At 44.5% G+C, this 15,549-nt stretch overlaps 1 protein-coding gene and 1 pseudogene across 1 annotated transcript in view; one reads left to right on the top strand and one right to left on the bottom strand.

Annotated features, from left to right (window-relative positions):
- Positions 1 to 1,316: 1,316 nt before the first annotated feature.
- Positions 1,317 to 6,155, bottom strand: LOC102898905 (annotated as a pseudogene).
- Positions 6,156 to 7,515: 1,360 nt separating this feature from the next.
- GRK7 (G protein-coupled receptor kinase 7) overlaps positions 7,516 to 15,549 on the top strand; it is a 28,421-nt gene continuing 20,387 nt past the window's right edge. Inside the window, exons 1-2 of the mRNA XM_006907183.1 lie at positions 7,516 to 8,175; positions 9,474 to 9,911. Coding sequence (XP_006907245.1) covers positions 7,564 to 8,175; positions 9,474 to 9,911 — 1,050 coding nt within the window. The 5' untranslated portion in view covers positions 7,516 to 7,563. The remainder of the gene's footprint in view (positions 8,176 to 9,473; positions 9,912 to 15,549) is intronic.

The following is a 15,549-nucleotide window of genomic DNA, read 5'->3' as shown; positions in this document are numbered from 1 at the left end:
TTCCCTACATGTCAAATATATGTTTCACGAACTATTTTGCTTTGCTCTTTGTCGTTGTTGTTAGCATTATATTGTTTGGTCTTCTCTAATAATCTCTTAGTCTTCTTTAATAAAATCTCTTACTTTCTGGAGAGTTGTTTAATATATTTTTTAAATCTCATTGTGTGAACATTTACAATTCATTTTCTTTGGTATATCTGCCATAATTCATTTCCACATGGAACCTCTATTCAGGAAGTATTTTTTATTTTTTCCAAATATGTCTATCTATTATGTCTATCTATTACTTAACTTTTCTCTCTCAGCTACTGTGACTCCTTGTTTAAGAAGAATATCCTCTGTTATGGGTGTGTAGTTAGTCATTATTAAAACAATCAGAGTCTTGTTTAGAGAGGAAGATGTTTATGTTATGCCAGATCATGAATCCTAAGGTTCAATATTTATTAATTTGATTCACGATAAAGACAAGAAACTTTAAACATCGTTTCTTTGCCCTCATCTTCTCGAGCTCTCAGCAGGATTTAACGGAGTTAGCCACTCTCACCTTGGCTTTTGTGGCGCCACCCTTCCCATCTCTTTCCTTGGCTTCTCTGGCTGTTCCTTCTCAGACCCCACCTCAGGCTCATCCTCCTCTCTGACTGCCAAATACCAAAGATCTTCAGGGCTCAGTCTTTGTCCCTCTTTGAGTCTCACTTACTCCCTGGATGGGTTCTTCAATACCTGATCAGTTATCGCCTATACCACTATGGCTTGCAAGTGACCATCTCCCCCGAGACTTCTCTTCTGAAGTCCAGATGCTCATATGCAACTGCCCACCTGACATCTCCACTTAGCTGTCTCATGGGCACCCCAAACTCCAGTTTGTCTCAAACTGAACTCAAACCAAGCCTCATTCCAGGTTTTCCCTATCTCTACGAGTGGTATAACTATCTGTCCAGTTCCATCAAGCAGGCACCCTGGAGTCACCCCTTCCTCTCCTTGTTTACCCTCCATCTCACCATCTCTTGTCTGTGTTTCCTTCTGAATAGGTTGAGACTCATCTGCTTTGTTCTTTCTCTACCGCCAGCATCGCTACTCACCGAGCTGCAGCAGTTGCTCACCCCTGGACTCCCTGTTCCCATTCTTCACCACACAAAAGCCAGTGGGATCTTTTTGAAAACACAAATATAATCATGGTATATGGATAAATACTCTGGTGGGTTCCCATTCTTCTTAGGACAGGGACCAAATCCTTAAAAGGATGGTTTGACTCCTTGCTGTCCCTGCAGCCTCACCTGGTACCACATGCCTCTCCCCTTATTTTTTTTGGGAGGGGGGTTACATAAATTAACCCATTTATTATAGGCTAGCAATGTTTCAAATTGTGGAGCTTCTACTAGTCTTTCAATTCCTTCAGTCTTCTGATGACAGACTTTACTGTGACAGCAGAAGTGGTATAGCAGGTCCAGGCACCACTGGCTACTGTTTTCATGCAGGAACCAGAGTGCCAGGTCCACACAGCTCCTCTCTTCATCTTGGTTTTGCTGCAGAAGGAGCAAATATACTTAGTGCGCTGGCTGATTTCAATTTTCTTCACCATGTTCCCGAGGGAGGTGCCATAATAGGTCCTTTATTTATCCACAATTCCAACCTCCTTGGTGCACTTAGCCACGTGGCCACACAGTAGGTTGGAACTCAAAGAGGACGGCTCTTCCTCATTCTTGACACTCAAACGACACTGGTCTTTGGTGTCGCGTGGGCTTTTTTCAGTCCTTCTCCCAGAAATGTTCCTCCCCTCCCTACTCTTCCTTCAGAACAAAGCTCAGCCTTCCAGAATCCGCCCAGCTGATTTAACTGTCATTCCCTGCCGTGGTATCACATAACTCTCCACCCGGTCACTTCACACAAATGAAAAATCACATGGTTAATTTTGTCTTTCATGTGGAGGGCAGAGACCATGCCTGCTTTTGGCCCCCCACTGTGGCCACAGCCCCAGCACAGTGCCAAGCAGGTGGTAGACCTCAATAATCACATGTTGAAGGAAAGAAGAAATAAGGTAGGTGGCAGAGACTTTATTTGTCGATGTACCCCTAAGACCTGGTTGTGATCTCTGGCACATAATAGGTGCTCACTCAGTATTCTAAACGAATGTATACATGTACGGATGTGTTCAGATAGCACTTGGCCAAGATCAAGTAGTAATACTTACATGCTAATAAACAATTTTAGGATAAGCTAAACTGGGCTGGGTAATAATCTCAAGGCTTAATGCATAAAAGTTTATTTCTAGGTATTAGATCGTATTAAGGAATTACTGGTAATTGTGTTAGGGGCGATAATGTCATGACGCTTATGCTGATCATTGGCCTGTTTGTCCTCAGTTACTTCCTCTGACTTTGCCCTTCTCTGATCTGAAGCCTCTGAGGGAAAATTCGCTCGATGCCTCTCTCCTGACTTCGGGAGCTTGTCACAATCCTTCACGTTCCTCCACGCCCTCTTCACATCACTTTCTCTCTGTGTGTCCCTTCCATGTCTCTGCATCCAAATGTATCTCTCCTTTTCTTATAAAGACCCCGGTCATTGGCTTTAGGGCCCCCCTTAATCTCGTATGACTTCATTTTAACTTGATTACATCTGTAAAGTTTCTATTTCCAAAAAAGGTCACATTCACAGGCGTTTAGGACTTGAACATATCACTCAACCCGCTTACAACCCCATGAGGGCCCGTGATCCACTGGGCGTTTGTGGCTTATGGGCCCCAGTAACACACCTTGTCCTCCTGTTGTCTCTCTAGTCTTAGGGGTAGAAGTAGCTTTTGCTAGAGCTAATCTCTGAGTTGTTTCACCAATCCCTGTTTATATTACATAAAATATAAATCTATAATATAAATGCATATATGTAATATACCAAGTATTTACAGATGTAATAACATGAAATTTTCTTTAAAATATTCCAGCAAAAAGAAGGATGGGGGAAACTCTAATGTAAACTATAGACTGGGAGATTTTGATGTATTAGTGAAGATTCATTAATTGTAATAAATGCACCACTCTGGTGGCGGGGGGCATGTTGATAATGGGGGAAGCTGTGCATGTGTTGGGGACACGGAATATGTGAGAAATTTCTGTATCCTCCCCACAATTTTGCTGTGAATCGAAAACTGCTCTTAAAAAACTAAGTTTTTTTTTTTTTAAAATGGGGAGGTGAATGAAAGTGAACGAAAATTGGCAAAATGTTAATGATGCTGCTAATAACATTGAGCAATTTGTATTGCTTAAGTTCATTTTACTATTCTCTCTACTTTTGTATATGTTTGAGATTTTCCAGAACAAAAAGACTCTAAAATTGGTAAGATAAAATGGTGATATTTTTTCCTGTTGGTTTTTGTACTTAGTTCTTTGAAAATGCCTTGTATATCACTCCTTTCTCATTTCATTAAGAAAACCTCAATTGTCTCTAAAACTCTGTTGAAGAAAATCCAGCAGGACCATCATCTTACTATTCAGTATTTCAACAGAAAAGATAAAAGCGCCTGAAAATTAAATTTTTATGAGAAAATTCTGTGACCACATCGAAATAATAGTCTAAAATTCATCTAGCTCCACCTCTTCTCTGTTTAGTATTTAGTAACTTATAACCAACAAGATAGCCTCGCTTTCTTCAAATTATTAAAATATAAAGTGTGGTCTGCTGTGAGAAAAATAAAGACCCTTTGTTTTCCCTTTCAGTAGAAGGCTTACACTGAAAGAAAAAAGCAAAATCTTTACTATGGAAGGATTTAAATCAGAAGTTGAAGAATAATCTAGGTTCTTTGGATGGCCTAATGCTAATAAATTAGTCTGCTTCAGAACTTCCATTGCTCAAAATATGATCTGTTTCTGAGACCATATAATATTGAGTTATATTATTTTCTAATTTTTGATCATCAAATAGATGTGCGATTATACCACGCAGAGAGTTGTACATTGTAAAGGAAGGTCATGCTCTTGCTAGAAATCTCGCTTTCCTATTTTCCTTTTCCTAGGATGTACTTTCAAAATTAAAAAATTAAGAAAGAAAAGCAAATGAAGCATATCCTATTAATAATCATTAACCTAAATTTTGTGTGTCTTCTTTTTGTTTCAACTGTTGTATGATATCGGTACCTTCTAAACTTTAAGGACATACACATGATAAATAATGCTTTAAACTACATGTCACTAAATGTAGTGGAACACCCAGATAAAGAACATTTTTTTTCCTTTTCTCTTGGTAACAAAATTAGTCATAAAAGATACTAAACTATTTTTGTTGTCTTCTATCATAAAAGTTGATTTTTCTTTTGAAATGAAATATCTCCTCTATTCACATGACAGATTTTAATCTTTTATGTGTGTGTGGCAGAATATAGTAAACCATTTAGTTGCTATAGTTTGTTGTTAGAAATTTTGCATGAAGATTAATCCAATCTGCCTGTCTTCCAGTTCTGCCAGACCTCACGGCTTTCCAAGTACATGTGAAACCCTGAGTTGGCCGCTCTAAGGCAGGCAGACATTGGACAGGAGGGAGCTTACTACTTTCACACTGCTGAGGTCATTCCCGCCTGCAGTCTGCACATCAGAAAAGCATAATTTTCGATCAGGTTTTGATGATTGATAGTCATCATTTAAAAGCTAATACTTTTGATCACTTCCTTGTGCCAGACACTATTCAGCATTGACTTCTCTCAAGAACTCACTCGAGAATCAACATTTGTTATCTCTGATTTTAGTTAATGAGACTGAGGCTCAGAGAAGTTAAGTAACCTGCTGAAGGACACATAGCCAGGACTTGTTAGAGACAGGACTCAGCTTTCCCAAGCAGTGCCGGAGTTAGTGCTCATAACCTTTGGGCCACATCTCCAATCCAAAATTTCTGGTACATTTCCCCAGTGGTGGGCTGTACCCTGAAAGTGCCCAGCACTTTCCTTTGCTTCTAAGCTACAAATTCAGCGCTGATCTTTAATTGGATCTTCAATTACTGTTTCATTAAGTTAGGACCTAGATCCTAATTGTTAGCAATCACATAAAGTGTTCCATTTTAAATAGACCCCTTTTATTTTTCAGGTGGGTAAACCTTAAAAAGGAATGATACTCTGTTTTAAATTGCCAGAAGGCAAAATATAGTCATTTTGTAACCTCTAAATTTTGTGTTCAAATATTATCTACATTCTGTTCTCATCAGTCAGATCATTTTTAATTACTAAGAGAGTGAGGTTTTCTACCCAGATGATCTATGCTGTTACTGATTAGAAAACAAACAAAATAAGAAAAACTTCCTCTTATTTATGAATGACAATGCGACTTAAGAAGGGTTAAGTCTATGCTGTTCAATAAAGATAGTTACTGGCCGCATGTGGCTACTGAGCATTTGAAACGTGGTTAGTTTAAATTAAGATGTATGGTAAGGATAAAATACAAAGCAGATTCCGAAAACTCAGGACACAAAACAGGTTGTAAAATATCACATTAGCAACTTTTCTATCAATTGCATATTGAACTGATAAATTTGCACATATTGGGCTAAATAAAATATATTATTAAAGTTAATTTCACTTGTTTCTTTTTTTTTCCTTTTTAATGTGGCTACTAGAAAATCTTACATTCCATCTGTGACTTTGCATATATCTATTGGAAAGAACTGGGTTAAGTGATTACTTAGAAACAAAAGAAAGTATCAGTGCGAGTGGAATCAAGCAGTTTGTAGCATATTCATCAATGAAAAGCATTTGTTTTTCAGTGACAAGGTTAAATATCTATGTGATGACAAGTCTACCGTTTGCTCAAAGTTCTGCCCTGTTAGCCTGCCACTGTCTTCATAAGAACGGCAGGAAAAGGCATGTCCTCCTCAGGAAAGATTCTCAGACTGATTTTTCACTGCTCAGAAACGTGGACCTGGGATGACATATCAAGACCAAATTTTAAAAAAAAATACCAGCATTTATTGTGTGGGCTTCAAAGCATCTGGCACGGTTCCGAGCAGTGGTCACTCATGCAGATCACCCATCTCTACCATTGGAGGGACGGTTTTCAGTGCAGCGGTGCAGAGCCAAAGGGCACCCACGAGTTCATTACATAATTCTTGGTAGCGTGAGGCCAAGTGTGTATCTGCTCTGGGGAACAGTCGGCAGGCTCTGCCATGCAGACGGAGGCAGTCATGACGATGTTTTGATAGAGTGTGTGCTAGAAGTTGTTTGTTTGGAAAAATACTAACCAGCTATTTTCCCCTCCTCCTCCTCCTCCTCCTCCTCCTTCTTCTCTTTCTCTCTCTCCTCCCCCTGACTCTTTCTCTCTCTCTCTCTGTCTCTCTCTCGTCCCCCCTCCCCTTCCCCCCACTCTCTCTCACACACACACACACACACACACACACACACACACGCGCGCGCGCGCACACACACAAACACACACACACCCCCTTTTAAACACTCTGGCATAATACTGAATGACTTTGTTTTCAAGTTGCCTTAGACTTGCTTTGTGAAGAAAAAGCCTGAGTATTCTTTCCCTGTAGGACACACATGTTATTTTTGGAACAGAGGTTCTTAGCCTGATCTCTGTCTAAACCAATTGCTGTTCTTTATGAGATCGTGGTCTGGGGCAGCTCTGAGTGAGCTCGGTGGAGGGAAGTTTCCTGGGTTCATGAAGGAGCGTGGGCAAAGATGTGGAGGGGCCACCTTGAAACTTTACTGCTCTGGGTCTCAGTTCAAGGCTCCTTCACATTCAGATTGTGCCCCTGGAACAGTCTCAATCCCACATGCGAAGTGGTCTGCTTTTCCCGCTCGTGTCTCTTCATGGGATGTCTGAAGTCAAGGTGACCCCCGCTCCATTTTAATCCCTGTGCTTTAGGTTACAGACTCGTCAGAACTAAGAAAGCCATGGCTGGACAATCACTGTAGGCTGTTCAGGGTGCAGTGGTTATGGGAGAGCCACAGCCCACCTGAGGGCCACAACTTGAGCCTCTTACGGCCTCTGAGAAAAGTCTCAGGACTTAAGAGTTCAGAGCATCTCCTTCTGTAATCTGCTCTGCTTCAGGCTGCTAGACACCCGGAGGAAAAATCTCTCTGGCTTCTCACAGCTCCTCTTCCTGACCTGTCATTCCTGGGAGTTCACAGAGCTGGAGCCTGCTAGGAAACATGTAAAATTAGAAACAGTTTAAAACATTGGTGTCAGCAACAAATAACATACCACCTCATTCTGACTCCCTTCCTTTGGAAATTGGTAGCTGTCTATTCAGGGAGCAGGTGTTTGTGGAGAAAGGCCCAATGATGACCAAGGAGCGAGCCCCTGAAGGTGTTTCAGGCTGCTGCCACCTCTGAGGATGGGAGGTGACCTGTGACGTGCCCTTCCTGGCGGGCTATACATAGCCAGCAAAGCTTCTTACAAGAGAAACCTCTTTCTGCAGCCCCCACCAGTTCCACCGGCAGACGGACGGCCTCACTGCAAATTCCCTGTAGTTATTGAACCTCGGAACCAAAACCGGCCCGCTGGCCCCCAGACCTGATCGAGTGCCCTTGCAGCCCTCCATCCTTCCTCTTCTCTTCTTGGGGAGCGCGCCCCGTGCTCAGCCATGGTGGACATGGGGGGCCTGGACAACCTGATCGCCAACACAGCCTACCTACAGGCCCGGAAGACCTCCGACGGAGACAGCAGGGAGCTGCAGCGGAGGCGCCGGAGCCTGGTGCTGCCCGGGCCACAGTGCTGCGCCCAGCTCCGCCAGGACCTGCCCCCGGACTTCGACAGCCTGTGCGAGCAGCAGCCCATCGGCCGCCGCCTTTTCCGGGACTTTCTAGCCACAGTGGCCCCGTACCAAGAGGCGGTGGCCTTTCTCGAGGAGGTGCAGAGCTGGGAGCTAGCTGAGGAGGGCCCCGCCAAGAGCAGCACGTTGCAGGGACTGGTGACCGCTTGTGCGGCTGCTCCTGCCCCAGGGAACGCATTCCCTTTCCTCAGCCCAGCTTTGGCCACCAAGTGCCAAGCAGCCACCAGTGAGGAAGAGAGAGCAGCCCTTGTGGCACTGGCCAAAGCCGAGGCCATGGCCTTCTTGCAGGACCAGCCCTTCCGGGATTTCCTGGCCAGTCCCTTCTATGACAAGTTTCTGCAGTGGAAAGTCTTTGAGATGCAACCGGTGTCAGACAAGTACTTCACTGAGTTCCGGGTGCTGGGAAAAGGTGGTTTTGGGGAGGTAAGTGTCTCAGAATAGTCAAGCTGGAAGACGAAGGATACGGCCGCCAAAAAGGGTTTTGTTTTGTCATTTTTTTTTTAATCGTAAGGGCACTTCCTTAAAACTCATTTCAGGGCCACACGTGGAGAGTTCCTAGGTCGCTCTCACATCTTCTTTTCATCGCCATGTGAAGTAAAATGAGAATGGCGTAGGAAAGACAAACAGAATGTGGAACTGGCCAAGAATCTTGATCATGGGTGGACATTGGGACCACACGGAAATGCCCTGGACACTTTGGAGAATGATAGCACCATGTAATGGGAGCACCCCTTGCCCCTTAATTGTGGTAATGGAAATAATTGGAGAAAAACTTCATTTCCTTAAGAAAACACTCATCTTGACGTAAAGCTGAGGATTTGTTTTGAACCACTACTGTGCTCAGCTCCTTTTTTTAAGTAGCAAAAAAGTTTTTGAGGTAAAATTTACATAACGTAAAAATTAACCATTAACCATTTTAAAGTTAAGTAGCATTTAGTACATTACGATGTTGTGTAACCATCCCCTCTATCTAGTTCCGAGATATTTTCGTCACTCTTGGACCCATTAACAGTTACTCCCCATCCTCCCCTCCTCCCAGCCCCTGGCAACCACTGGTCTGCTTTCTCTCTTTATGGATCTGTCTATTCTAATGTCTCGTGTCAATGGAATCATAATATGTGACCTTTCGTGTTTGGCTTCTTTCACCGAGCATAACGTTTTGGAGGTTCATTCACATCGTAGCAGGTATCAGTACTTCATTCCTTTTTAGGGCTGAATAATAATATGCTACTGTCTGGGTACACTACATTTCATTTATTCATTCATCCGTTGATGGACACTTGGGTTGTTTCCACCTTTTGGCTCTGGTGAAGAATGCCGCTCTGAACATGCATGTACAAGTATTCGTTTTGTATACGTCTAGGAGTGGAATCACCGAGTCATACGTTTAACTTTTTGAAGAACCGCCAAACTTTTCTACATTTTTATGTTTCCACCAGCAACGCACAAGGATTCCAACGTCTTCACATTTTGTTATTTCCCCCCTATTTTTTTTTTTTTTAATACTATGGCCCACTCGTGGAGTGAAGTAGCACCTCCTCGTGGTCCCAGCTGTTTCTCGAAGAACTCTTCTTAGTTACAGCTCCTCTGTCCTCAGACGCCTGCCATCTTTTCGCTTTGGCTGATTCTCGCCCTTCCACCTTTCATGTCGTCCTCCCTCCCTCCTCTCTCAATGCTTTCTACTTCAACCTCTTCATCTCCCTTTCTTTCTCTCCTTTAAGGTATGTGCTGTCCAGGTGAAAAACACTGGCAAGATGTATGCCTGCAAGAAACTGGACAAGAAGCGGCTGAAGAAGAAAAATGGCGAGAAAATGGCTCTCTCGGAAAAGGAAATCTTGGAGCGGGTGAGCAGCCCTTTCATCGTCTCTCTGGCCTATGCCTTTGAGAGCAAGACCCACCTCTGCCTGGTCATGAGCCTGATGAACGGGGGAGACCTCAAGTTCCACATCTACAGCGTGGGCGCGCGGGGCCTAGCCATGAGCAGGGTGGTCTTCTACTCGGCCCAGATGACCTGTGCAGTGCTGCACCTGCACTCCCTTGGCATCGTCTACCGGGACCTGAAGCCTGAGAACGTGCTTCTAGACGACCAAGGCAACTGCCGGCTGTCCGACTTGGGGTTGGCTGTGCAGATCCAGGATGGCAAGCCTGTCACCCAGAGGGTGAGTGGCTTCCCATGTGCCCCAAGGGCGGGGCACAGAGTCGGAGAGGAGGGGAGAAGGCTGTCCTATTCCCAGGACAAACAGAGCCTTGAACTTAATTCTTCTAAGTTCCTTTCTCCTAAAGCCCTTATATTGTCTGTCGTCTTGCCGTAAGTGGAGTGGCGTAAGCGGATTAGCTTAACTGGCTATTTGGGGGCTACTTAGCTCTCCTCTCGTTGGAGGCAGAGGGGAGCCTTTTTTGTGACTTGGAGATGGTCTGTGCCGAATCCATAATGAGGGCCTGGGTACATTCCACCAATAACCACCTCCCCGGTGCTGTGTTCTTGAATCAATAGAGCCTTGGTTTCCTCTTCTGGAAAATGAAGGGGCTGAACCCTGAAATTCCAGGGTCCTCACAGATAAACTTTAACAGGATGGGACAAAGGAAAAAGAAGAAACTCCTGACTCTTAACAAGTTAAAGTAAATATGTCCTTGCCCATTGAGTGTGGAATGGGACAATGTTTTACTTTAGATAAAGGTGAAATTTGAAGTGAAAATATATAGACGAGAACCAAGGCAACTGATGTTTATGATCAATTTGGTTCAAAGTGGCTTGCAGAAAATTCTTTGATTGAAAAGAGAAATTAAGCAATTTTGTTAAGTGAACAGTACAAAATTTCTGGCATTCCGACAGGTCTTCACCACTGAGTTTCTGTACACAAAGGTGGGAGGCTCCCCAGGAAGATGAGAACGTACTTAAACAGGCACTTAAAACTTTATTTTTGCACAGTTTCCAGTTTACAAGGCAGAGAGAACAGTCAGGCAAGGAAGTGAGAAAAATCGTGGCATGTTTGGGAAACTGCAGTTGGTTGTCTGCAGCTGTAAAGTAAAGAGTTTCGACAAAATATGTGGGGCTCAGATCATGCAAGGGCATCGGCGTGCTTTATTGTGGGAGTCAAGGAGCCATTGAGAAGTGTGTGTGTTAAGAAGGGGAATGACATGAGTCAATTTGCAAGTTTAAAAGACCGATTTGGAAGATAGAGGGGAGGCAGAGAAATAAGTTAGGAGCCTAAATGTAGTGGCCCAGGAAGAGATGATGGGGCCTGCTTAAGCCAGTAGGGTTGAAGAAGTAGGAGCAAATTGAAACTGTTGGGAAGAGACCCTTGGAACTTCAGGAACACCTGGGTATGAGGGTGAGGGACAGCGAGGGTCTGTAGCTCCAGTGACCAGAAGAAGGAGCAGAACTGTGAGAATGCTGCTAAGTTCAAATGTGATTGAATTGCATCTAAGGCTCCTGTGTGACAGGCGGGAAGAGATGTTCCCTGCACAATTAGACCTGTATGTCTGATGTTGCGAACAAAGGTCTAGGCTTGACACACGGACTTAGAGTCACCATGGCTTGAGCACCATTGAGTGCCCACTGAGACATTTGAGAAATAGCGAGAGAAGTGGACTGGGGACAGACACTGAGGAGTATCAACATGTAGGGACTGTCGATGAAGAGGGGCCTTGAAGAGGTTTAAGACATTAAAAGCAGGAGTGGCATCGTCTTGGGAGCTGTATCGGTTAAGAGTTGATTTCAGTAGCACGTGATACAAAACCCAAATAACAATGAATTAAATAAGAGATGGGCTATTTTTTCTTATGTAACAAGTAGTATAGAGATAACCAGTAGCCGGTATGAGCTCAGCAGCTACAGGATGATGGGAGCAACATCTCTGTGATTTGGGCCTTTTCTATGGGATATAGGATGGCTGCTCTAGCCCCAGCCACCAGGTCCATGTTCCATGGAGGGGAAAGGAGGAAGGGTCAGAAGTAAATGGGTGTGCACACAGCAGCTAAGTACGCCTCTATTTAAGGAGCTTTCCTGGAGGCCTTATCTGACAGCCTCCATTTCAATCTCCTTGGCTAGAATTGTTATCTTGCCATTCCTATCTGCGAGGAAAGCTGGTAAATGTATTTCTATTTTTGGAGGGGTAGAGGGGAGTTCTAGTTAGTAAGGAAGAAGAAAGCAAGAGCAGGGGACTGGCCACCTCTGCCAGAGCAGTCAGAGGAGAGGGGGATTCAGGAAGGAGAGCGGTCAATGCTGTCGAATGCCGCGGAGGTCACACAGTCTGTGGGGTTTGGCAACTAGGAAACCACAGTGTCCTCGGTAAGAGCAATTTTCAGGGTCTAAACTCAAACTCTTGAGATCGGACTGACCTGGAAGGAGAGAGTGAAACCAAGAAAGGAGGGAGGCTTGTCGCTGGAGGGGACCGCGGGGAGAAGGGTGGCGTTTTAAGGTGGGGAGGTGGAGCGGGTTTAGATGCTGAGGTGAGAATCAGGAGAGAAAATGCTGGTTCTTTTGGAAGGAAAGATGGTGAATGATGGAGGAGAAACCAAGAAAGAGGTGGGATGGAATGGAGGCCTTCGGGAACACTACCTAAGTGGATGGGGAGGAGGGATGGTCAGGGAGGAAGGATGGTCAGGGGAGGAGCGATGGTCAGGGGAGGAGGGATGGTCAGGGGAGGAGGCGAGGAAACCACAGTGTCCTCGGTAAGAGCAATTTTCAAGGTCTAAACTCAAACTCTTGAGATCGGAGGAGGGATGGTCGGGGAGGAGGGATGGTCAGGGGAGGAGGCAGTGTTTGCCTGCTTGGGACCTTGCTATGGCAATAAAAAATCATGAATCCATGTCTGTCTATGTGTGCGTGTGTGCGCACACGCGCACGCGCGCGCACACACACACACACACACACACACACAAACCAAAAAGAATGATGGAGGAGAAACCAAGAAAGAGGTGGGATGGAATGGAGGCCTTCGGGAACACTACCTAAGTGGATGGGGAGGAGGGATGGTCAGGGAGGAAGGATGGTCAGGGGAGGAGCGATGGTCAGGGGAGGAGGGATGGTCAGGGGAGGAGGCGGTGTTTGCCTGCTTGGGACCTTGCTATGGCAATAAAAAATCATGAATCCATGTCTGTCTATGTGTGCGTGCGTGTGCACACGCGCAGGTGCACACGCGCACGCGCACACACACACACACACAAACCAAAAAACCCCCAAAGCGCATTACTTCAGGGTTTTGAATTTATATTGTCAATTATGCAGAGTAGAAAGGTTCCTTCTGAGTCCCATATGCACATGTCATGCTAACTGGTGATATATCTCCACCTTGCTGGAGGCTTAGGAGACGCATGGCTTTGGATCTCTCTTAGAAATCCTTTCTCGATCTCCCTCCAGCTCTGTTCATGGGCCAAGAGAATGTTTAAGTATAGTTCCTTCGGTGGCTCCTGGGTCCAGCTCTCCAGTTCTTGTTGGAACCTCAGGAAGCTTTCTGTGCCTCCTTGATAACATCCACTGTAATGGATACACTTGGGGGAGAAGTTTACTGCCTAGAGACCTTTGGCCCTTCTTCCTTTCCTTAGTCCCTCTCTGTCCCATGAGACCAAACTTCAGGGTTTAGACCATTTGCCCCATCTAAGAAGTTTTATTCCTTGGTCCCCAGGCCTGCCACTGAAGCCCAGGGGACCTCAGGAGGGTTTGGGGGGTGGGAGGAAGAGTCAGAGAGCAAGACTGGAAGCCATAAAAATAAAGACAGAAGAAAAGAAAGCCTCCTCCTTTACTGTTGACCCCTCTGCAGATCTAAGGAAAGCCCCTCGGTTTCCTGTTTAAGTAAGAAATACTTATATATAAGTAGGCCCCCAATTGGATTTTAAGGTCATTATATTCACATTTCACAGAAGAAATAAAAAATGACATCTTTACAAGGCTTCTGTAACCACTAACATTGTTTTAATGCCAGCATACTATATAAAGAATTACTGTCAATATTATGAAGAAGGTGCAAAAGAAAGATCACTCTGATGCTAAAAGTTGATATCTGCATTGACTCTGTGCAGCCCTTTATAAAAAGTTAAAGCATCATAGCTCTGGAGCATTGGCTAGATTATTCTCATTCAGCTACTCATTCAGTCTTGTGTAAGTCAGAATTGTCTCCTACTACATGTAACAGAATACCAACAGATTCTCAACCGTCCAGGGCCAAAGTCTCTATAAAAATCTCCTGGCCTTTTCTTTGTTGTCACAAGATGGCTTTTGTTACCCCAAATATCAAGTCCACATTCCAGGATGAAAGAAAGGGGGAAAGAGAAGTAATGTCAACAGACTTAGTCTTAGACCCCATTGTCCAGGACCATGCCACATGTCTACCTCTAGCTGCAAGGGAGCCTGAAAAATAAAGTTTTTCATTTTACAGCCTCTGGTGTAGGGGATGGAGAGGATAAAAAGGGAGTGATGTTAGGTATCGAGTGAGCTGACACCAACTGTCATACCAGCCCACAGGGAAAAAAATATTGATAAGGATAAGGAAATCTGCTTCAGCTTATTAATTCACACAGGAATTAAAACTAGAGAATAACTGTTGAAATGGTGTGGTAGGCAGAATTCTAAGATGACTTCCAATGACCCTTGCCCTTGTATGATTTCCTCCCCTTGAGTCTGGGCAAAGCCTGTGAATATGATGAGATTTCACTCCCATGATTATATTACATCACAAGGCAAAATAGATTTTGAAGACATAATTAAGGCTACTAACCAGATGACTTTGAGTGAATCAAAAGAGAAATAAATTATCCATGTGGGTCCGACCTAATCAAACCAGTCCTTTAAATATGAGTGTGGAGGTCAGAGACAGCAGAAGTTAGAAATGCAAAGCATGAGAGGGCTTCATTGTACCACTGCTGGCTTTGAAGATGGAGAGAGCCACGTGGCAAGGAGCTGAGAGCTGCCTCTGGCTGATAGGGACTTCAGTCCTGCAATCACAATGAACTGAATTCTGCCATAACCACATGCATCTGGAATAGGATCCTGAGCTCCAGATGAGAATGCAGCCCACCAGACATCTTGGCTTTGGCCTTGTAAGATCCTGACCGAAGGAGCCCACCATGCTGTGCCAAACTTCTAACCTTCAGAACTTAGAGCTAATACATGGGTGTTGTTTTAAGCTACTAAGTCTGTGGTAATCTGTTACACAGCAAGGGAAATCTCATACAAGTCGTTAATAAAGGAAGGTAGCTAGGGGAAAGATTTTTTGAATGACAGCATCCAAATTAATGGAGAAGATAGCAAGATGCTAAACATTGTTAGAGGGACACTGTTTTCCTTTCCAACAGGGCTCAGAATGCCACCTATTACAATAGAATTCGAGGCTGTAATAGAGTTTGAAACTCTGGGTGTGACTCTTCCAAGTGGGTAACTCTTCTCTAGGTAGGAGCTGGGCCTCCCTGGCGGGGCACAGGCCCTTTCAGGCTACTGGGGGGAGACACTAGGTGAAGTTCTTTGGACAATTGTTCCACAGACAGTAGGAAGCCATCGAAGGTTTTTCAACAGGAAAGTAGCATGACCAGAGGGATTCTTTAAGAAGATGACTCTGACACTATATGAGATAGACTGAAGGAGAAAGAGACTAGGATTGGAGAGAAAGAAGGACCCACAAGGAGTTACTGTAAATGATCTGCACGGGAGGTAATGAAGGTTGAGGTAGCGCCCTTGGCTCTGAATAGTCTTAGGTCCAGAGCTCAACCCCCTGGCCTCTCACCCAGCTTCCATCAAGACCCATGTCTGTACTTACTTCTCTTAAGGTATGGCTGCCCTCCGTGGAGGGGAAAGGGAGGCAC

Source organism: Pteropus alecto, unplaced genomic scaffold (assembly GCF_000325575.1).
Source record: "Pteropus alecto unplaced genomic scaffold, ASM32557v1 scaffold92, whole genome shotgun sequence".
NCBI lineage: Eukaryota > Metazoa > Chordata > Mammalia > Chiroptera > Pteropodidae > Pteropus > Pteropus alecto.
The sequence above is the reverse complement of the archived record's forward strand: the minus strand, read 5'-3'. Positions and strand labels throughout refer to the sequence as shown.